This window comes from Dendrobium catenatum, unplaced genomic scaffold (genome assembly GCF_001605985.2).
Source record: "Dendrobium catenatum unplaced genomic scaffold, ASM160598v2 fragScaff_scaffold_133, whole genome shotgun sequence".
In the NCBI taxonomy this organism is placed as follows: Eukaryota; Viridiplantae; Streptophyta; class Magnoliopsida; order Asparagales; family Orchidaceae; genus Dendrobium; species Dendrobium catenatum.
In genome coordinates, this window is record NW_021318595.1 from 1533944 (window position 1) to 1557788 (window position 23845).

General features: G+C 33.8%; 2 protein-coding genes across 6 annotated transcripts in view; both read right to left on the reverse strand.

Moving 5' to 3' along the window:
- Nucleotides 1-384: 384 nt before the first annotated feature.
- Nucleotides 385-1136, reverse strand: LOC110110832. Its single transcript, XM_028698833.1, has 2 exons — nt 915-1136; nt 385-576 (listed from the first exon to the last, which is right to left on the reverse strand). Exons 1-2 carry the CDS (start codon nt 1134-1136, stop codon nt 385-387), a joined length of 414 nt encoding a protein of 137 aa, XP_028554666.1.
- A 13018-nt stretch (nt 1137-14154) lies between these two features.
- Nucleotides 14155-23845, reverse strand: part of LOC110116547 (UPF0505 protein C16orf62 homolog) — a 98606-nt gene continuing 88915 nt past the window's right edge. For all 5 annotated transcript variants that reach the window (XM_028699430.1, XM_028699434.1, XM_028699436.1 and 2 more), the window contains 6 exons: nt 22944-23021; nt 16245-16308; nt 16060-16159; nt 15336-15455; nt 15200-15256; nt 14155-14660 (listed from right to left, as the gene is read on the reverse strand). In XM_028699430.1, the coding sequence (XP_028555263.1) occupies nt 14535-14660; nt 15200-15256; nt 15336-15455; nt 16060-16159; nt 16245-16308; nt 22944-23021 (545 nt within the window). In that variant the 3' untranslated portion in view covers nt 14155-14534. The remainder of the gene's footprint in view (nt 14661-15199; nt 15257-15335; nt 15456-16059; nt 16160-16244; nt 16309-22943; nt 23022-23845) is intronic.

Genomic DNA, 23845 nt, shown 5'->3' on the forward strand with positions numbered 1-23845 from the left:
CTTAGGCATAAGATAGGCTAAGATGTTCCTACATCAAGAAGCTTCTGATCTTTGGTTGCAGCAATGCCAAACCCTCCTTCGCTCCCTTCTAGAAACTTACTCCAAGCCAAAAAAACGAGAAGCAAAGGAGCGATGTTGTCTACAATGTCAGCGACCTCATGCTTATCAAATTACAACCCCACTGCCAAATTTCCGTCTACCCCTTTCCTGTTGCTGAGAGAATTGGTGTTGTCGCCTACAAGCTCATGCTTCCCTTAGAATAAAAAATCCAGCTTGTTTTCCACGTCTCTCCTCAAACAATATTACCATAACCCTCAGTTGCACCCAACACAACTGCCTCCAAATAGCCGGGATTGCCAGACATTCTAAGTTGCAGCCTTTAGTCTAATGGAAGAGGATGTCCGAGGAGAAGCTCCTTGGTTGATGACCAAGCTCTGCAGCCGCAATGGACAAGGACAATCTCCTAAGGAGAAAAGAAATTGATTCATCCCAAAAAATAACACTGTCAATGCTATCGGGAACAAGCTGCTGTGGAGCGATGTTGATGAAGAAATATGTATAAATTGCTACAGTGCTCTGCAAAAAGATATAGAGAAGAATATTACTTCCTCCACTTAGTTCTTCGTGTCGTTGCTCCCATGTCTTTGTTTTGCGTTTGCTGAGGAGGTAAATCGCAAGAGTTGCCAGCACAGTCCTCCAATTTCCCTCAAAAAACCATTGTCATCTTCCGAAGGTACGTAATGAAGAAATATTTAAAATGGGCAGAACACATCAGGTGTTCCTGAACGATTCCCTTATCGAATCCCTAGGAGAATAGTTCTAAAGAAATACGGAAGGAATACCATCGATGCTATGGAATGGTTTGTCACATAATTCAATGCCTCGGGCATCACACACACACACACAGCGTGTACCTGGGGACACTTCTCGACAAGCTCCTGAACATAATTCTCCCCGAAGACACGATGGCCAGCTTCGTAGGCCTGCTGGATGACGGAGACGGACTTCGTCTTGCTCACAGCCACGATCCTCACCTGCTCCGATGATCGACCGGATCTCTCCGCTGCCACGTGTACCCTTGAAAGCACCGAGCGGAGTGCCGTTGCAGCTGCACTTTCCATGGCTGGACAAGCCATGTAGGATTGATCTTCTTAGAGCTTGTGGCCCTTTTGTTTCCTACGCACCTCTTCAGCTGCCTCAAAGACTGAGGATTGAAAGAAGCTGATATGCGATTAAGCTTTCAGCAAGAAAGAGAGAAACAAGAAATGGAGAATGAGAAATTTTATTATGCTTTCATGTATGTTTTATACTGGTATTTATAGTTTCTCTCTTTTATAGATTTTGTAACTGAAATGTCGGCGGTTTTCGTTCCGCCTGAGCTGGCCTGAGCTGGAGCCTCTTCTGGTTTCTTTCTTATTAACATCTCCCCGCAAGCTGATGTCGCTATCGGGATCGTCAGCTTGTTTGCTAGATAATGAAATCTGGAAATGGAAAGGGGTTTTGTCATCAAATATGCAATTTGATCTTGCGACGCAATATGATGTACCTGAATGGTTTGATTTTTGATGCATTCTCTTATGTAATGGCAATCAATCTCTATATGTTTAGTTCTGGCATAATAAACTGGGTTGTTTGCTAGGGCAATCGTAGAAGTGTTGTCGCAGTACAGTATTGTCGATTGAGTCTGTTCACAGTCAAGTTCTTGTAAAAGTCTACGCAACCAGATGATTTGGGTTGCATTAGTTGCCATGGCTCTGTATTCCGCCTCTGTGGAAGACCTAGCAATCGTTGATTGTTTCTTAGCACACCAGAAAATAGGTGTGGAACCTAAGAAATTGCAATACCCTGTCGTTGATTTCCGATCTTTGTGATCACCAGCCCAGTCTGTATTTGTATAGGATGTCAGTGTAAGTGAGTCTGCTGTAATGGATATTCCAGTTTGTGTAGATCCTTTTACATATCTGAGAATTCTTTTGAGTGAATCGAAATCTTCATTTGTTGGAGAATGCATCTGTTGACATGCTTTGTTAACTGCATAGGATAGATCCGGTCTCGTGAGGGTAAGATATTGTAGTGCTCCAACTAATTGACAATAGAGTCTTGGATTTTCAAACTGAGTCGACTCTGTTGATGACTTGTTTTTTAGAGTTATCGGAGTCGAAACTGCTTTGCTATTTGACATCACTGCTCGATCTAAAATGTCTTCTACATACTGTGTTTGATGTAGTATGAGGCCAGTTGGTGTCTTCTCTGCAGTTATGCCCAAGAATTGTTTGAGAGAACCTAAGTTCCTCATGTTGAATCTCTGACTCAATTTATTCAGCAATGCAGTGATTAAGAAATCATTGTTGCCTGTTAATATGATGTCATCCACATATACTAGAAAGTATATGATATTCCCATTGTGTTTGTATATGAGTAGCGATGAGTCTGACTGACTGGTGATGAAATGCTGCTCATGTAAGAAGCCAGTTGAGGTCTCAAACCACTGTCTCGATGCCTGTTTGAGACCGTATATCGCCTTATTGAGTTTACAAACATAGTTGGGATGATTTGCATCAATAAATCCAATTGGTTGCTTCATGTATATATTCTCGGATAGTTGGCCATGTAAGAAAGCATTTGATACATCTAGTTGGTGTATAAACCAATTATGATGTAATGTTATAACCAGTAATATGCGTACCGTAGGTATCTTGGCCACTGGACTAAACGTCTCTTTGTAATCCCATCCATGCTGTTGATGACAGCCCAATGCTACCAGTCTTGCTTTATGACGAACTAGAGTACCATCTGAGTTGTATTTGGACTTGAATGTCCATTTGCAGCTGATTGGATTTTGTTCTGTTGTTGGAGGTACTAATCTCCATGTACCTTATGATTGGAGTGCTTGAAACTCCTGTGACATTGCTTCTCTCCAATGTTTGTACTTGACAGCTTGAGTATATGTGACCGGATCATCATCACTGAGTTGATGTGTGAGATCAAAAATTTGTTTTGGTCTAATGTGACATGTCTGAAGTCTTGTTTTCATATGATGCTGCTGAACTTTTACTGGTAATGCAGGTGTTGTTGGTAGAGAGGGACTAGAGCGGAATTGAGGGGGGTTGTTGATTTGCTATGTGTTAGGAGATGAGGTAGCTGGCGGAGATGATGTGAGTGTTGTTGGGCCAGTTTGTTTATATGTATAGTTGGATGTGGGAATGAGTAGAAGAGGAGGAATATGACTGGTTCTTGTTTGAACTGTAGAGTATGTGTTGGTAGATGAGGTATCTTGAAATGGAAAGATTTTTTCATTGAACACAAAATGTCTGGATACATAAATCCGATTTGTAGTGAAGTCCAAACATCTATATCCTTTTTGTGCTTGAGCATAACCAATGAATACACATTTTTTAGATAGTGGAGAGAGTTTTGATTTACTGTAGGGTCTTAGCCAGGGATAGCAAAGGCATCCAAATATTTTTAGATGCATATATGTGGACTGTTTGTTGTATAATTTTTCAAAATGAGTTTTGTTTTGCAATGTAGGAGTGGGCAATCGGTTTATTAAATGGACTGTTGTATGCATTGCTTCAGTCTAGAGAGACTGAGGAGAGTTGGACTGAATTAGTAATGTCCTAAATGTTTCGACAATATGACGATTTTTTCTCTCGGCAACACCATTCTGAGAAGGTGTATAAGGACATGTAAATTGATGATTTATGCCATGCTTTGTACAGTATAGTTTGAATGCATGATTTAGATACTCTCCACCACCATCTGTTCTAATGATTTGAATCTTCTTGTTGAACTGACATTGAATGTATTGATGAAAGTTTATAAAGGTAAGAGTAACGTCAGCTTTTTGAGTTAACGGAAAGACCCAACTATATCTAGTGTAGTCATCTATAAAAGACACATAGTATTTATAGCCTTGTATAGATGTAGTTGGAGATGGCCCCCATACATCTGAATGCACTAATTGAAATGGTTGTGTAGTAAGAGTAATAGACTTTTGGAATGGTAGTTGTCTGCTTTTGGCAAGACAGCAGCTGTTACATGTTTTTGATATGGTAGTACAAATATGAGAGTGGTTGTTAGCTAATAAACGTAGGATAGAAGTATTTCGATGCCCAAGTCAAGAATGCCATAGGTCTGGGACAGTTTCAGCTGAAATAAGAGCCAATGGAGGGGAGGTGGCTTGCACTTTGTACAACCCATTATGGCATGGTCCTTTGAGTAGAAGACGTTGTGTCTTCAAATCCTTTATTTGATATCCATCAGATGAAAAAGATATAGTGCAGTTGTTATCAGTTGTAAGTTGATGCACGGATAGAAGATTAAAGGATAGGTTTGGTACATGATGAAGTTTGTGTAGATAAAGGTTACCTGTGGGTGTAGGGAGAATGCCACGTCCAGTGTTGTGAATGGGAAGTTGTTGCCCATTTCCAACAGTTACCTGAGAATTACCAGTATACGGTTCAATTGCACTTAGTTGTGATGCTTCAGATGTAAGATGTGTTGACGCTCCACTGTCAAGAAACCAATCTGCTTGAGAATTTGAACCGGATGAGCTGATCAGGGCGGTATTGTGTCATGTATCATTGTAGGCTGGATCATTTCTGTACCAACAGCGAACTGCTGAATGACCAGTTTTGCTACATATTTGACATATTGTATTTCTATGCAGGTTTCTGTCTTCCTGGTCGCCCCTTCCAGATCTACGACCTCTGTTTCCTCTTGAATTGTTATTTCGTCCTCGTCCTCGACCACGATGAGCTGCCAATGCAGATGCATTGTCTGTTAAATTTAGAGATTGAAGATCTCTTGATGTTTGAATCTGTTCTTCACTACACAGCAAACTGTACAGGTCATCAAGACTGATTGGTTGCAGATTCGTTCGTATCGCCGTGTTGAACGACTGATACGATGAGGGAAGTCCATTTAACGTATAGAGAATCACGTCTTCCGCATCGATCACATGTCCTGTTGCTGCTATTGCGTCTACTTTTGATTTCACTTCTAGTAGATACCGAGTCATTATTTTATTTCCTTTTGATAGATGATGCAACTCATTTTTCAATTGAATGATTTTTGATCGGCACGTTGCTTGAAGACGATGAGCAAGAGTATTCCATATCTCCTGACAGTGATCAAGAGTGAGAACATAAGGTAGAATGGATGGAGAAATTACCGAGTATAAGGCCGCTGAGAGATTCTGATCAATGAGAATCCAATCGCTGTACGAGATTGAATCATCTGTTCTTGATAATGCATCCTAGGAGGATGACTGAGATGGATAGGTACATGTTCCGTCAATGGAACAACGAAATCCATTTGCTGTGAAAACTTTTTCAATTTGACATTTCCAGATGGAGTAGTTTTCAGCTGTCAGCTGATTTGGAACAAGATTCTTGATATTGCTCATCAAGAATTTCAACTGTGGCGGAATGGTTATGGTAGCGATCGAAGATTTGGACGCTGCCGTTTGAGATTGAATGGATGATGCTGCCATCGAGTGCAGATGAGTTGATCACAGCGAGGAAAAGAGTGGAAAAAAAAATTCTTCGTCTCTATTAATTGTGCTCTGATACCATGAAAGAAGTTGATATGCGATTAAGCTTTCAGCAAGAAAGAGAGAAACAAGAAATGGAGAATGAGAAATTTTATTATGCTTTCATGTCTGCTTTACACTGGTATTTATAGTTTCTCTCTTTTACAGATTTCGTAACTGAAATGTCGGCGGTTTTCGTTCCGCCTGAGCTGGCCTGAGCTGGAGCCTCTTCTGGTTTCTTTCTTGTTAACAAGGATCACAACAAGCAATACCTAATGGCTAATGGAACCACAGTGCAAAAAATGCCGAGCTTGGTGGCTTTTGACCTAAAAAAAAAACTTTATATATATACTCTCTATGATTTTTCGTGTGAGCAAAGGAATAATATAGGTACCATCAGTCATATGGGTTGAAGGTGACTTCATAATCATGGATGTGCCAATCACCTACAACATAATTTTCGAGCTACCTCTCCTAAGTACATTAAAGATAGTCATATCAAAATATCATATGATGATTAAGTTACCGACAAGATGCCAAAGAATCATGAGAGACAACGGCACCCAATCATAGATGTGTTATTTGAAGGTTGTGGGGACGGTGGTGACTTCCGCATAAGACTTATTATAGTCGGAGGTCGAGCGAGGACTAAGATTGGAAACTGTTAAAATAGTGGAAGAAGTCCTATCAATATAAGATGGCCCATAGAGAACATGGAGGATATGAGAATCATTTAGCCCAACACATTGAGGGGTGCTCAACCAAATCTCAAGGATGACCTCGTTGTTTTTTATGTGGATAATTGTAGGGATGCTAGGCATACATGTAGAAAGTTGTTTGCTACTTATTGAACATGAAGTGAGAAGTCCAACAAATCAAACAAAGATAAGAAAGAAGGAGATAATACTTACTGAACCTATAAGGCAAGTAGTTTGAAAGTGACTCAATGCAAATTTCATTAGAGAGGTACAATACCCTAACTAGATATCTAATATAATCATGCTATACAAAATGAATGGTAAAGGGAGAACATGTGTTGACTTTGCCAACCTTAACTTGGCATATTTAAAATATGGATATCCCATTTTTAGGATCAACTTGCATGTGGACTCAACAGTTGGATTCCACAGTGATGAGCTTTCTGGACACATTCTCAAGCTATTATAATATCATACGTGAAGGCCTATACTATAATAAGGTCATTCCATGTCACCCACTAGAATCAAATTTGAAAGAATTGTATACTTTATATTTTAAATCATTTACCAAAGCTTTTATAAATCATCCACATACTTCAATATCCAACAAAAATAATTAAATATTATACACATTAAAATATTTCACTATTTTCATTCACACAAATAGCATTTTATAATAGTAAGGAGATCACTAATAATTACTGATATATCAATAACTCTTAACTACAAAAGAATAAAAAAAAATATGGAACAAAATTAAAAGAACTTGAAAATCTTAATTAGTCTCACTCCACATGATCTTTAGCCCATCCCTGGCCTGAAACTAATAAAACCACATAAAGTGCTTATAAAGCCCAACAGAAATCCAAAAGTTGCTAAAGCTTTCAATACAAGATCAAAAAAATCAATATGCACGCTCTCAATTAATAGAATCAGTAGCGTTCAATGCTCAACCATCAGTTCTACTTTTTAATACAATCCATAATGAAAAGGGAGAATCAACACATTTAAATTCATAAATAAAAAACAGTTGCAAAAAAGTAAATACAACGATAATCGATAAATCAGTACTATAGCATAAACATACAAGTGTCAATGTCATTAGTTTTACCCATCTTATGAAATTAGTACATATAATGTACACACTTTTATATCTATCTATGAATGTTATCAATGTTTTTAAAGTTATCAATATACGAATTACATCAATAAATGATTCAACAAGATAGGACATCCAACTTTAATGTGATATTTGCATTCTTTTATTTATATTCATTGCATTATTATATCATCTTTATTAGCATTATTTTTATCATTATTATTACTGTATGCAACTTTGAATAAATCATTAAGAGCTGTCACTCTCTGCCTGTCAGCATAATCAATCATCAATTACATGCGATAACGAAGATAACACGATAAGTAATTTTTAAAGGAAAGCCCGTCGACCCAATGTCTTGTGCAGTGTATTATATTTTTATAGTCAAACTAAATTAACTATAATATTAACAATAATTAGTCTTTATTGCTTACATGCATATATTATATTTATTTCATATCAATTATATCAATATCCTATTTATGCATGAAATCCAATATGAAATACTAAAATTTATAAATATAGAAAATCTATATATTAATTTAAAACTTTAGAAAAGCATAAATTCCATTTTACTCGATAAAATTTATTAATATTACAATCAAATATCAATAAAATCCATACATATCATATACGAAAAGTTACATGGTAAAAGTATAATAAATCAAAAGAAAATATATTTTTATCAATTTAAGAGAGTTAAAATTCATCAAACTCAAAATCATTAAAAACAAGAGTAAGATTTGTGTCACTTACAATGATTAGAAAACTTTTTCTAACTAAAACAATGAATGAAAATGACCAAAATTGGCTCTGTCTCTCTTCCTCTTGTTCTCTCTTTCCATCTCTCATATATTGTTAGTGGCCTAGTGTCATAACGCTCTGACCCAGCACCGCAATGTTACATGTTGAATACTGAATTAACATAGAGTAGAGACTCAAATGCCACGTGGTGATTTCTAGCACCATTGTGCTCTTAAGCCTAGCATCGTAGCACTAACAAGCATAACACCAAAATCCTCCAGTTCTAAAAAAAAAAATTAAATACTTTTTTTATATTTTGAGTTATTAGAATCTACCCACCTTAAAAAAATTTCACCCTAAACATTTCCACAAGAAAAAATAGGTAAAATAAATCAGTGAAAACAAAATCTATTCGATTCAAAATAAATGTATTTTTATAATATCACTACAAAAAATTTATATGATTCAAAACTAATAAATTAACGTAAATCTATTTAAAAATCTCTAAAATAGTATTGATCATTGACTTATCATTAATTATATTCACTCAATTATAAGTTTAATCACATGCTTATACATAAATCATTCAATATGCAATGTAATGCTAATCAATTAAAATTTCATGCACATGATTAATATTCTACTAATGGATCCTCTAGGTGGATCCCTATTGTCTTGCTAGAGCAGACTATAAACTCTAGGTCATATTAGTGTTAGTGCTAGTACTATAGACAATTCAGGTTCTCTTTGATCTTCAATAATTCCTCATCTACCTATCCTGCTCGTAGATCCTTCACTTAATTCTCTAGATCCCATAATCCTCTATATATAACCTAGCCTGACGTGTTCTCATCTAATTCTAAATCCTATTCTTTGTCACTATAGCGAATAATCATCAATCCAGTATCCTCGCTGTCCACATCAGATGCACTGTCCAATCATCAAAAAGCATTATCCAATATGGCTCTTTACACATTGGGCACACTTCAGTACACTACTCACAATAAACTCATATCCTTTCATGCTATCTAAAAACTTACCCCTCTTTTCATTACTATCACTATGGGCTATGTCATCTCTCAACCTCTTCCGGCTCATATCCTTCCTAAATGAATGATTCAACAATCTCTCTCCCTTCACTGACTCTAAAAATTCATGAATCCTCAGTGGTACAAGCGGAGGCCTCAACTCATTATTCAATTCTTTCAGAAACTTGTAGCATTTTTCATCTATAATAATGATGAGCTATGGAATATACCTTCTTAGTATATAAATTTATCTTTGCACTGCATCACAGTCTTTTCTCCTTGGTCCACCCTCATGCACATAGTATTATATTTTTATATACAAATTAAATATAATGTTAATAAACAGTCTTCCTTGCTCATATGCATATAGTACATTTATTTCATATCAGTTGTATCAATCTCTCTCATGCATGAAATGCAATATAAATTGTTGAAATTTATAAATCCAGAAAATCTAGATATTAATCTATAACTTTAAAAAATCATAAATTTCATTTTGCTCAATAAATTTAAAATTATCATAATCAAGGTATTCATGAAATTCATATCTATTATATACGAAGAGTTATACGAAAAAATATGGTAAATCAAGAGAAAATGTATTTTTATTTATTTAGAAGAGATGAAATTTGTGAAATTCAAAATTATTTAAAACTAAAGTGAGATTCGAGTCCCTTACAAAGATGATAAGACTTTTCCTAACTGAAGTAATGGATGAAAATAACCAAAATTAGCTTTCTCTTTCTTCCTTCTCTCCTCTTCCTCTCCCTTCTCCCTTTCCTTCTTGAGCATGCCACAATATTTAGGACAAAAGGCTTAGGATTTTGGGATTTCATATATATAAAAATATTATTTCTGGCCTAGCACTACAATGCTCTGATCCAACATCATAGTGCTGCATGTTAATTTTAGAATTATTATAGAATAGAAACTCAAATGCTGTGGTGATGATTTCTAGCGCCGTTGTGCTCTCAAGTCTGATTCCATAACACTACCAAGCAAAGCGCTGAAACACTCTAGTTCTAACAGAAATTTATTTATTTATTTTTTAAATACTTTTTCATATTTTAGGTTGGTACATTCCATTTGACCATATAAATGTTAGGGTGACCTACAAAAGGATCATAAATGAGGTATTAAAGGAACAAAATGGTAAGAATGTAGAAGTTCATATAAGTGACCCATTGGTTAAGAGAAAGTCAACTAAACAACATATATTAACCTAAAGTAGCCCTTTAGTGCACTTAAAAGGTGCAATATATGACTTAGCCCTCTAAAGTGTAATTATGGTGTAGGCTTGGGAATGTTCATTAGATTCCTTTTAACCCTCTAAAATATATTTTTGGTGTAGGCTTGAATAAACTCCTTGTAACTTTGGTGTAGACCGAAGAACATTAAACTTAACCCGAGTAAAGTCAGGGCAATTCTCGAGATGTCGTCACTCAAAACTCCTTAGGATATGCAATAACTCATTGGTGAGTCACGAGCTTAATCATTTCTCCATATAAGTTGTGAGATGCTCGTTCTTCTTCAAAGGATTATAGAGATCAAAAAGGTTCACTTGTAGTAAAGAGTGTAAGGAATCTGATTGGGTTAGTTTTCAATCAAGTATAGGTTGGCGCCATATAAAGCTATGTATGATAGAAAATGTAGGACCTCTTAATCTTGGACATAGGTGGGTGAAAAGAATCTCATTGGGTTAGCTTTAGTTGATGACACTACTGAAAAGATTCATTTGATCAGGGATAGATTAAAAGCAATTAAGGATAGGTAGAAACAATATTATGATGCCAAGTATTGAGCAGTAGAGTTTCAGGTAGGAGACTTTATATATGTGAAAATCAGGCAAATGAAAGATATTGGCAGGTTTGGAAAAGAAGGAAAGTTGAGTCCAATATGTATGACCTTTTTAAGTAATTCAAATGATTAAAAAAATCTACCTACATATTAAAGTTGCCAAATCATATGACTAATATTCACAATGTAATTTATGTGTCACATATGATTAAGTGGGCATCTAATTCATATAATTAAATATATATAGAAGAAGTTGAGGAACATCCCAATCTAAGCTGTAAAGAAAAATCAGAGAGAATTATAGCTTATAATGTTAGGAGATTAAAAAATAAATGGATTCTCATTGTTAAAGTTCAGTGGAAGAAAATAATAAAAAGAGAAGTTACTTGGGAGAATGAATATGAGATGAAGTGGTTATATCCTGATCTATTTGGATGGTCTGCATTTTGAAATGTCGATGATGATACTTTTTTAAGGAAGGAAGAGTTAGAAAAACCTCTAGAATCAGTTTACAATTCAACCTATTCTAACTCAATATGAAAAAAGGAAATCCACCAAATTTATGCTTTTGAACCCTTTTGCATATGTTCGAAAGTATTTTATGTGCATATAAAAAATTGTATGTGTTTTGAAGTAGGTCCTGTGAATTTGTTTGCATGTTTTGGAAATCAAGGAAATTTCCCCTTAGGAATCGTGACACTTGGGTAAGCGGTGCTACAATACTGTAGCATTAAGCTCTTTGGAATGCTGGGCTAGTTAAGCTCATTATATGTGGTTAATATTTCAGGTGCATATCCTCCTGCGTGACGCTTCTTCGGTTGCTGTAGCTTTGTTTTGTATCCTTGGTAGACTTCTGTTTTGTAGCCGTATGGCTATTGTATATGACCTTTTGTACGCTTATGTTGATATGTGAATTATAGTAGTTGCTGTACTTCTTTCCTGTAATGCAATCGTCTCTGGATGACTGTAATGAACTGAACGAAAAACAAGATGAAAAGACTGATAGAAAAAAAGAAAAAGAAAAGAGATAAGAGAGATGGATGAATCCTTTCACTATTGATATCTGGGGCATCACATCTGGAGTGGATGAAGGAGGTTCCATTCTGGTGCTAAATGCATTATGATATTATATGCACACTCTAATTTGTTGGCGAACATTGGGAGCCATATGGGTCATAATTCTTTGAATTCAATCTGATGGGACTCATATGGGTCATAATTCTTTGAATTTTGTTTGATGGGAGGCATAAGGGTTAGAATTATATTATTTCTGTCTAATATGAAGCACTTGTTTATTTATTTATTTAGTATTATTATTTGAATTTTTTATAATTGTAATTATTATTCTGCTCAGCATATTGATTTATTATATTACTTTTAGCACTCAATTAAATGGTTAATACTATATTCATTTAAAAATTTAGATTGATAAGTGTTGCCTGCTGAGCTATGTTAGCTCATAATTATCCTGCCTTCTATTTTTCAGGGTCTGGAAAGGAAAAAGAGCCTGGTGACTAACAGGTTTAAGATTTGATTTTAGTATGTGTATGTACTTTTTTTTTTTGAAATTTTTGTACAATTATGACTAATCATTTAATCTACTATATTTATATTCCAATCTATAACAATGTATTGTAGTGTAATTATTATATATGCATTTGATGACAAATTTTTTTTTTGGATGTGTTTATTTTCTATAGACTAGAAAATATTTTAGTAGCTCTAGGTTTTATTGTTTATTATAAAGTTAAAATTGGGATGAAAAATCTAAATAATTTTCAAAACTCAAATCTTAAGGTTAGTTTGTTGCAAACCAACATGATAGGACCTAACCCGTTTGTGAATCTTATCGGATTGTGTTGTGTCATCTTATTATGCCGATTTTTTTTTTTCATCTCAAAGCGATAAGCCCAATGCTTATTTCAACAAGAAACTAATCCTTACTATGGATCATGCTTCTACATACATTTGTGAACTTTTTGCAATAATTGAAGCTATAAAAATGGAGACAATATCTATTAGGGTTTATATAAACAATTTACATAGACCAAATGAGTCATAAGGGTAATTTCTATGTTATGGTAGGAAAGCCTAAATATTAAGAAAACCCTAGGAGAAAGAAAATTGAGCTCATTAAAAAATGAGGTCAACAATAGTATAATGCCATAAGACATTATAAGTTGATTGGCATTAAACTATGTTATGCCTAAACAAAAAAATACAAATGATTAGAGGTAATCTATTCATGCGCCTAATGTCATGTTGTACTTTTATCTTTTGTACAAGTATTTTCTAAAGTAGGAAAGCATTATAAATAACCTAAGGCACAAGCATGAACTATACAAATATCTTTAGATTAAGAACCACTAAGATGAGAACTAGGAGATGCAAGAGTTAGTTTCTTATACACAATCATACCTTATTTTGTGTTTTTCTATTTATGTATAGATCTCACTTATATTGTATTTATGAAAAGCCTAACCACTAATATTTCTCTTTTTATTGTAGAGTATTGCAAAACCCAACTGCATATGGATATTCTCCTTTCCTTTTAACTTGTATATTATTTATTTTAATGGTTGTATGCAATTGGTTGCTATCTTACTTTCTTGATGATGCACTATATTACTTTCTTGATGATGCACTATATATTTGCTATCTTACTTTCTACAAAGTTCATCGGTATCTTAAGAAATCTTAAAATCAATCATAAGATAAAAAAATTATTGAAACGAATACATGATTTTCAAGACCACCTTTTTTAAAAGAAATGAATCCACTTCATGTTTATTTGGAAATGTAGCCAAGAAGTGGTGTTTCCTACAACTTTTTTCATAGGACCTAATTGATTTATTCATCGTAACATGACCCAATTGCTAGAAGGATTTTAGTCAAATCAACATAAGAACAAATAACATTGTATTATTTTTATTCGATGAAGCATACTCACACAAGATTAACATCAAGATTTGCTTATAAAATTTAGAGGCAGTCTTTGATCCTAAGAAAATTTTTCTCTTTTTAAGTGAAGAAAATACTCAAACAATCCTATAAATTTTAATATTTTATTCTTTGCACCCATATTTGTTCTATGGGTGGTAGATATGAATTATTAAATTTTTGAGTCGGATGTATAAATAATACAAAGTAAAATTGCATGTATGTAAATCCCCAAATTTTTAATTCAAAAAATTGATTTAGAAAAGTAATAAGAAAATTGTCCCAAACAAAACCTTAGTTTTCTAATAAAAAGATACAAATTTCAAGCAATTTAATATAAAAGTAATAAAACGAAAAATTTCAGAGCAAATGGTCTGCCAAACTCCTAATTACATGGAGGTATACCAGTAGCATAAAAACCAAAAAATACACCTGTTTATGGTCCCATTCATTAGGATTGTTAACAGATTGTATATTAGATAAGAACAGCATGACAATTGCAGATGGAAGAAGCAAATCAGCTTTCAGTGCTAAGAATGAAATGAACTCCAGAAGTAACTGACAGATTGAGTTCCAATAACTTTGTTCTTCTGAATAATTCACTTCATTGGACATGCAAAGAGTTCTTGAACGAGCTTTGATAGTTGCAGGCTTAATTCAGCAGGTCAACAGTTGATAAAAATGGCAAATCATCATAAATTTTGAAAGTGCTTGTCAAAGAATTTCACTGATGTTGTTAGATAATTGTCTTTGGAATGCAGACATGAAGTTGCAATCTCAATAAGCTTTGAACATTTCAAATGGAGCTCATGGTTGGCCTGCATAAGCAACATGGAGAATAAAAAGCTCATATTAATGAGTATATTAGAAGCTAGGGGTGTTAATATTTGACACGATCTGAAAATCCGACTCGAACCTTGCCTGAAAATTTTGGGTTATGGTCAACCCGAACCCGAAATGGGTAGAGTTCGGGTTCAACAATTCGACCTGTTTCAAAAATCGAGTCGGGTTCGGGTTGACCCTTTGACCCGACATTGACCCGTTTTGACCTGACTTGATCAATTTCTGACTCGAAAACTGGAGATTAACCCGTTTTTGGACCCAAAAAATAGCAGATTTTTGTTGGCATCGGGTCATCCGAGTAGTGTCGGGTTGACCCAAACCCGAAGCGGGTCGAGTTTGGGTCCAGAAAACCGACCCGTTTTGCGGGTTCGGGTTGACCTGAATAGTGTCAGGTCAAATTCGGGTTCAACCCGAACCTGAACCCGAACCGTGACCTGAAATTGACACCCCTATTAGAAGCTTTCTAGAGATGCATAATGTTAGTAGCTAGATAAAACAAGTAGCAGGAGACTACCTTGAAGTTAATGATAAGGCAGTTGCAAGCTTCAAGTGCCAATTTTCCTTTTGATGCCTTTGAAGAGAAAGCAAATATAAATTTGAAGTCTATCAAAGTCTGCATATCATTGACACATGCTACAAAGAGCACTCACCGAAGCAGGGTCTTGTTCAATAGCTTTGAACAAGCACTGAAGAGCATCTCTGGTGACCAACGAAATTTCTTGCTCATAAGACTCATCTCCAAAGAAGAACATTTGATCATGACCAGCAACCTGGATAAGCCAGTTAATTAAACTAGAAACATATTTCACACATTTTATTGTATGTTCCATATATGCTTCCTCATCATTAATTTCATTGATGTAAAATAATTAACGTTTCGTTTGGGAAGGCTTTCTTGCTGCTTTATAAGACAGCTTTTTAGAACAAAATTATTATATTCGAAAGCTGTTTTAAAAAGCAGAAAAAAGCCGTCCCAAATGAAGCCTAAATCTTCTAAAAATGACCGTTGATACGTCAGTTTTGGTCCAACCCTAGTGCATTCTTTACGCTTGTCTGTTCTTCATGACCAAATATATAGCAGTCTATTCTGGACTACAATATATTAGTAAAGGAACTGCAAACCCATCTATGAAAACCTCTAACTTAGGTAATAATATGGAGCATAGCTTTCATGTTTAGATAAAAAATGGACAAAGAATCATAAAATGTTGTGGGATTTTTTTAGAATATCACACTTCAAAGCTCAAAATCAAGTGCCTCGTTGTAGGAAAGACAGAAAATTGGTAGTGATAGTACTGATTTACCAATTAGAAAAAGTACCTTTTTCAGATATAAGAAACTAGTAGATCATAATTTATATGGAAAATATGATACCTTCATGTTTTTTGGAGGACGAGGGAGTAGACTTTGAGAAAGACATGAACATACAGAAATAATTGCACAGAATACTTTTGTCCTCATCTTTGAGGATGCCCTAGTATCAAAATGCAAAAGAGCATTAATAATAAGCTTAAAATTCATTTGCATTGTGCAGCATATCTGGTTGTCCTAAGGCGTACCATGTTTGATTGTCAATAACCAACATTAGACGCATTTGTATTTGAGCAATTCCTCCGTTAATACCTGCAAATGCAAATTTTGTCGCATAAATAAAATTAATAACTACAAAAAATAGTTTTTCTTTTTTATAGAACTTCATGTTAGAAAGTGCATCACATAAACAATTATTGCATATATGATGACATCACAACAGTGGCATCCTCAATCTGATTTAAAAGATGCAATTAGGCAACCTTTAGTGCTTTTCAGAATCGAAGACTACATAGTATTAGTAGAGAGAGCTAGAAGGGTGTAGGTTGACTTTCAAATCACCTAGAAGTGAAGAGATTAGCATAAAAGGAAGTATGTTGAAGAAGCCTAAGTTTAGTCCTAGTGGAGTTAGTATTGTCGCTGCCAACACAATCATGGATGCTTGTGCTAAGTGCGAAAGATTTCATGAGAGAATGTTTCATGGGTTCCAACACTTGCTACTGGTGTTGCCAGCTTAGAAACAATAAAATCTTGCCTTACATTGGTTCAAAGGATTTCAGGAGAGATAAGATCGGGTGAAGCACCATCACAAAAGAGCTTTGGCAAATAGAAAATGATAGAATCAACATTTGCAACTCCATCACAACTCAACCAAAGAAAAATGTTCGATCGCAAATTTATGCTTTGACTTAGCAGGACCTTAATGAAATTAGAGATGTTGATAAAGATGACTGAGATGCCTTTAATATAATAAATTATTATATTATATCAGTTGTTTTATTTTATCCAGTTATCTTATTATGTTATATCTAATATTTTATTTTATCCAGTTATGTATTCAATGATAAGGTTTATGTTGAATGAAATTAAAGATGTTATTTTGCTTTAGTGTTGTGTAGTTGCTCAATTTAACTCATAGTAGTATATTATAACTAAAAGTCATATATAAATTTTGAGTACGAAATTTTTATAAGAGGAGATTATAATAACCAGTTGGACTTGTTCAAATGAACTAGCCATAATCAAAGAGCAGACAAGCACATATCAAGCGAACAAGTGAGCCGCGAGCGAGTTCGGGCGTAGCATTTGAATGAACGAGGACACATTTAATTGTGAAAAGTAGTGACTCCTCGTGTTCACTCACTCCAATTAAATCACATGATTAGAAGAGAATTTGAATGACAGGAGGCTGAGTGAGAGGAAGAAGAAGGAGAAGGAAGGAAAATGAAGGAAATAAGGAGAGTTTTTGGGTTTTCATTACTGACGATGAGGGAGATCAAGAGAAAGAGAAAGGGAGCAGAAGCAAAAGAGATACCTATGACCAAGCCAACTGAGAGGGGGAGATACATGCGTGCAGATTAGGACTCGTGATTGGAAGCAACTAGAAAGAAAGGTAAAATATATTTTTAAGTTATATTTAGAGAAACAATGTTTAATTTATATAAACTTAAGATCTAATCTAATGTCTATTTATCACTTATTAAATTATTTATTAGAAATTTATTGATTTAGGAAACGTATTTGAATGCGAAAAGCAGCAACTCCTAGTGTTCGCTCACTCCAATTAAATCACACGATTAGAAGAGACTCTCAACGAGAAGAGGCTGACTAAGAAGAAGAAGAAATAAAAAGAAGGAAAATGAAAGAAATAGAGAGAGAGAGAGAGAGAGAGAGAGAGAGAGATCTTGGGTTTCCATTATTGACGACAAGGGAGACTGAGAGAAAGAAAAAGGAAGGTAGCGAGAGCGGGAGAAAAAAGAGATACATGCGACCGAGCCAATCGAGAGGGGGAGACGCCTGCGTATGGGTTAGGGCTCATGATTGACAATAGCTAGAAAGAAAGGAAAAGTATATTTTTTAAGTTATATTTAGAGAAAGAATGTTTAATTTATATAATCTTAAGATCTTACCTAATGCCTATTTATTTATTTTTTAAATTATTTATTGAAAATTTATTGATTCATAAATTTTTCCTCTAAAGAGATTAGCTATTAAATATTTGTTTATAAAATAATAATAATAAAATGGTTCTTAATGTTTTAATGAGATTAAAATTTAATATCAAATTTAGAGAATATTTCAAGTATAATAATGAGAATGCATTTATATAGGTATTAAGTTAGTGATGATAGACTGGTGACTAAAGTAAATTATGGAGATTGAATACATCCATTTCAAGGTGAGTATTTATGTATTTTTAATTACAATAATGATATTGTTCTCTCTTAAATTAAATGTATCGAAAGATAGTAATACTGCTTTATTAAGTCTTTATTACAAGCTAGATTATGATTTGTCTTTCTCATATCCAATGATTGATCATGTTGAGTTAAATGAAAATTAATATGTTGTGTTTCCAATTATTATACAAAGTTAATAAATATTATAAGAATGAAATGACTAGATAAGATATGTTTGTATGTGCATGATTGACTGATGGAGCACACCTCCTCATGATACTGCTAGGGACGTATTATACATGTGCACATAAATGAAAAAGATTATGAAAAAGGAAATGAAAAAATAGTACATTCATTGATACTATTTTAGATGACGGCTCCTGTGACTGTTGTATTATTTACGAGAAAGAATAAAAATATAATATATGCATAACATTAATGGCCATTTTTTAAATGAATTTAAATATATTTTTTTAATTTTTGAAAATGAGCGTGCATATTATTTCAAAGGTCATATGTTCATGTAATTTAGAAATATGATTTACTCACTGAGTTCTTTATGGCACACTCCTATATTTATAAATGAATAGAAGTATTATTCAAAAGCTTAAAAGGAGTAGAAAAAAAAGAGAATGTGTATTGTAGGTAAGACACTACGAGAGAAAGGTATTTATATCATTTTATTTTAAAATGTTTAGAAGTTTTAGTGGCTCTTTCTGTGTACTGAAAATAATTAGTTTGTAATTGAAAATTTTAATAAACTGTCCGGCGGTTTGTTACTGGCTCATTAATTCGATCCTTTGGGCCGGGTCGTGAAAATTCCAATGGAACTGCCTGCTTATTTTTCAAATAACGTTCATTCTATATGATGAACCTTCTCTGTCATTTGCAGCAAAAAATAGGCAGAGCCTAGTGATGGTTATAAAGGTGAAGGGAAAGAAACAAAAGGCATCAATTTCTTTTGCATTAACTTTGCCTTCGCTGGGTCCAGCTAAGGCCGCAGAACCAGCTAGGCTGGTGATTTTTAATGTTTATCCTTTCGGATCCTCTGCATTAAGAGTTTCACCTTGCAGTTATGCTTTTTGGCTATCCTTCTATACTTATAGCCACTGTGAAAGAAATTTTAGTTGACTTTGATGGTTGTAGCACCAAAAAGCTTTTGGATAAGAAATTTTAAATTATATATGCTCGGAGAGGAATAAATAGTAAGAAAGCATATAGTTACTATCCAAAATATACCTAACTCTAAATTTATGATGCACTGACGCTTCATGTTTAAGGGAGCATGCAGTGTCCGACATATGTCGGACATGGACATGCACCTGACATGCATCCTAAGTGTGCTGGACATGGTTGTTATGTGACCAATTAAAAAAATAGAACACGCGTGTTTGACACTCGTATCCAAAGAACTTCCAAAGCTCAAGTCCTGCATGCTCATCTCCCAACTTCCTCTCCCCTGTTAATGCCAATGCTCAATTCCAAAGCTTGACAATTGTCTTCCTTTCCCCACTCAATGCGAAAGCCTACCCAAAAGCCCAATGAGGCAATGATTGACATCCTTCTTTCAATATCAAAGCTGGAGATCCTCCAAATAAACACTAAATAATCAAAGGGAATGGAAACGAATCTCCTCCCAATAAATAGTCTTAAACTATAACTCCATAGGTATATTACATAACAAAATATCATTAATAAAAGAATTTTTAAATAATATATAGTTTTAATTTTCATTTTGTCTGTCATTTGTTTAAGTTGTGTTGTTTGATATTTTATATATATCATTAAGTGTATTGTGTAACGTGCAATAAAAATTTATAAGCAATACTATAACTGTATTTATTTTTTTTTTAATTTATATATAATATTTTTAATTTTAGAAATATAAAAATTAAAATGACATATCCAATGTGTGTTTGTGTCTTATATTTTCAATAATAGACATGTCCCGTGCTTGTATTGTGTCATGTCATGTCCGTGCAATCTAGCTCTAAATCAGATAGTTTTATAAGGAACATAGGGGTTTTCTCTTGTATTGGCCTTAAAGATGTATTTTATTTTTAGTTATTTTCTTCTGGTAATGTTTTCCATTGTACTCTTTTAATTGAATGATAATAAATCTTATTTTACTTTAATAAATAATGAAAAAATACACAACTGCATCAAAATCAGCTAAAATTTTAATTTTTCTATGAAGAATGGCTTTCATTTGGCATTTATTCACTGATGCAACAGATAGACCCAAATCAAGAATCATTGCAAGGTTCAAGTCTAAAGTGAACCGGAATAGTTCATGAAATTAAAATATATTTCTTTTATTAGGTTGTTTTATTTAAACTAGGTAGGCATTGCCTTTTTAATACTCTTAGGTTTAAATATCAATTAGGCATTAGAATTAGAAATGGCTTAAATTTATATTGTAACACTAACTCTATAGATATGGGTTAAACGGATGTATTTTGATTATTGAATTATGAATTACAATTGAATGATTCCCCCACCTTATCCTCTGAAGCACGCCTCATAGGAAGTAATACTCCCAAGAAATCTCTCTTTCAATAAAAAAAAAAAAAACATGCCTTATGACGTGAAGATCAAATCAAAGAAAAATCAAGAAGAAATCAAGTTTTCGTTTCATCATCAAGGACCCCATCAACATTACATCATATTCATCTTCTGTCTACATATAATTACCATAGTAGTATAGCCACTTTAAATAGATGAGGATAAAGAGATGTAAGAAATAGCTAGTAAATTATTCCATAACACCTAAAAAACAATCATCACATTGACAAATAAGGTTGTAAACGAATTAGTACATTCAATGAACAAGTTGATGCTCCTTTATATAACGCTCATTTATATTTGCTTATTTACATAATTGAACAAATTTAAACAATCTCAATTATTCATTTATATTCACTGACAAGCTTTTTTTTATAAAGTTGCTCAATAAAACACTCATTTAATTGCATATTAAATGATTCTTATAGATTTGCATCAACTTTATCTTTTCCTATACTATTGAAAAATGATGTATATCATTATAGATATAAATAAAACAACAACATCAAACCTTTATCCCACTACGCAGGGTCGACTACATGAATCCTTTTTCTCCCTTGTGTCCAGTTAAGTGTCAAATTCTCGTTTAAATCTAATAAAAAAAGTCATTATATTACTTTCTAACCTAGTATTTTAATGTCTACCTCTACCTTTCTTTATATAGACCAAATCTAATACATATACTCTCCTAATTGGGTTATTAGAAGGTTGATGTTTTATGTGACCAAACCATCTAAAGCGGGCCACAAAAGCTACTCCAACTTTTTCATGTATATACTCGTTTAGCAATCTGTCTCTAAGAGTGAATCCACTCATCCACTTGAGCATCATCATCTCTGTAACACTTAACTAGATTTTATGCTTCTCTTTTAATGGCCAAAATTCTATGCCATAAAGCATTGCAGGTCTTACCACCATCTTATAGAAATTTTCCATAAGTTTATGGCACATAATAGGCCCGATGCATTCTTCCACTTCAACCATCCTTAAATTATACTAATAATATCCTCATCTATTTCAACATCACTTTGAACAATAGAACCAAGTTATCTATTACTCTCTAACAGAGTATTTTAACGTCTACCTCTACATTTCTTAATATAGATAACATCTAATACATCTACTCTCCTAATTGGGTTATCAATAGGCCGACGTTTTATGTGACCAAATCATCTAAAGCGACTCTCTCTAATATTCTCTGCCATTGGAGCTACTCCAACCTTTTCATGTATATACTCATTTAGCATTCTGTCTCTAAGAGTGAATCCACTCATCCACTTGAGCATACTCATCTTTATAACACTTAACCTGATTTTATGCTTCTCTTTTAATGGCCAACATTCTATGTCATAAAGCATTGCAGGTCTTACCACCATCTTATAGAATTTTCCCTTAAGTTTAAGGGGGCACTTTTCTATCGCATAATAGGCCTGATGCATTCTTCCGCTTCAACCATCCTTGAATTCTACCCAAGTTATCTAAAACATGTATCCTTTTTAATGACCTGATGGCTCAAAGTTCACCACCCCCATAACTATATCTATTGCTACAAATATTACACTCCATGTATTCGTTTTAGATCTACTCAAACATATATAAAGTAATGATGGTAATTTATGTTGAGAATATAGCTATATGGCTTTATCAAATTCTGATTCTATATGATTATTAGCATTTGAATTTTACAAAACAATAGAGCTATTATTAAGCGAACGTGTTGATTTTCATTAAAATATTGAACTCAATGTTTAGGAATAATGTTATATGTTTAAATTATTAGCTTCCAATATATTATTAGTTAAGCTCCATAATGGCTTGAACCCAATCAGAATGTAAATAGACTGAGTTTGAACAAGATTTTAAAATATAAGACATTCATGCTTGACTTAAAATTCAATAAAAAGAATAAATGAGCGAACTTGAACAATCTATACTCAGCTCAGAATATTTACTTATAGCGCAACATGCAAGTATCTGACCAACCTGGAATGAAAGCCAAAATGCTGCACATTTTGCATGTAAGTGATAAGATCTCATCCTCAATGATAGATTTGTAGGACCCTGAAATGTTAAACAAGATAAGCTAGAATAAAAATGCAATTACAGACCTAAGAAAAATATTTGTTTTTTCTCAAACAAGTAATCAATAAAATCAAAGCTATTTTGCACCAAGGGCACAAATATTATTTAACATAACCGCATGCCTAGCTGAAGAGGTTAACTTTTTATTACATCAAATTACTCGTGCATGCATGTTGAAAAATCAAGTACAAAGACCAAAGATCTTCAAAAATACTGGAAAACGATCTCTACACAACCAATAAGCTGCTTAAAACATCCAACTAGATCCAAGTAAGCTTTGAAAATGGAAAGACAAGGAGAAGCATAGGAGTGCTTGGAATATTTGAAGAACAAATATTCATTTTAGCTCATCTAATCCACCTGCGATTTGTCTATTTAGTGGGGAGCAACACCAATGACCAAAGAAATAAAAAATATGGCAACAGTAATGAAGATTAATGGCATTTTCAACTCCAAGAGAAAATAAAAGCATATAATAACAACATAATAATAAAGTAACCTACCTCCTTGGTCAGCTTTACTTTGAACTCACTATCCATTCATTTGATTATTCTCAAGTTAAAATAGAGAAACCCTATACATGCTTGATTTAAACAAAACATGGAATCAATTTTAATTAGAGCATAAACATTAATAATCCTATGATGCACTGATGCTTCTCTTCAATCAGGAATGCAGTGTCCGACACATATCGGACATGACAAGCGTCTGACACTCCTTCGATACCGTATCAAAGAAGCTGAAGATGTGTCCGATTTAAAAAATATTAAAAATAAATTGGACATGTGTGTCTTAAATATTTC

What these genes read in the sequence shown, in the direction of transcription:
- LOC110110832 (XM_028698833.1), bottom strand. Translation starts at nt 1,136, where the DNA reads ATGGCTTGTCCAGCCATGGAAAGTGCAGCTGCAACGGCACTCCGCTCG. An exon ending in TTGTCGAGAAGTGTCCCCAG is followed by an intron (nt 577 to 914) that starts GTACACGCTGTG and finishes ATCTTTTTGCAG; the next exon opens with AGCACTGTAGCAATTTATAC.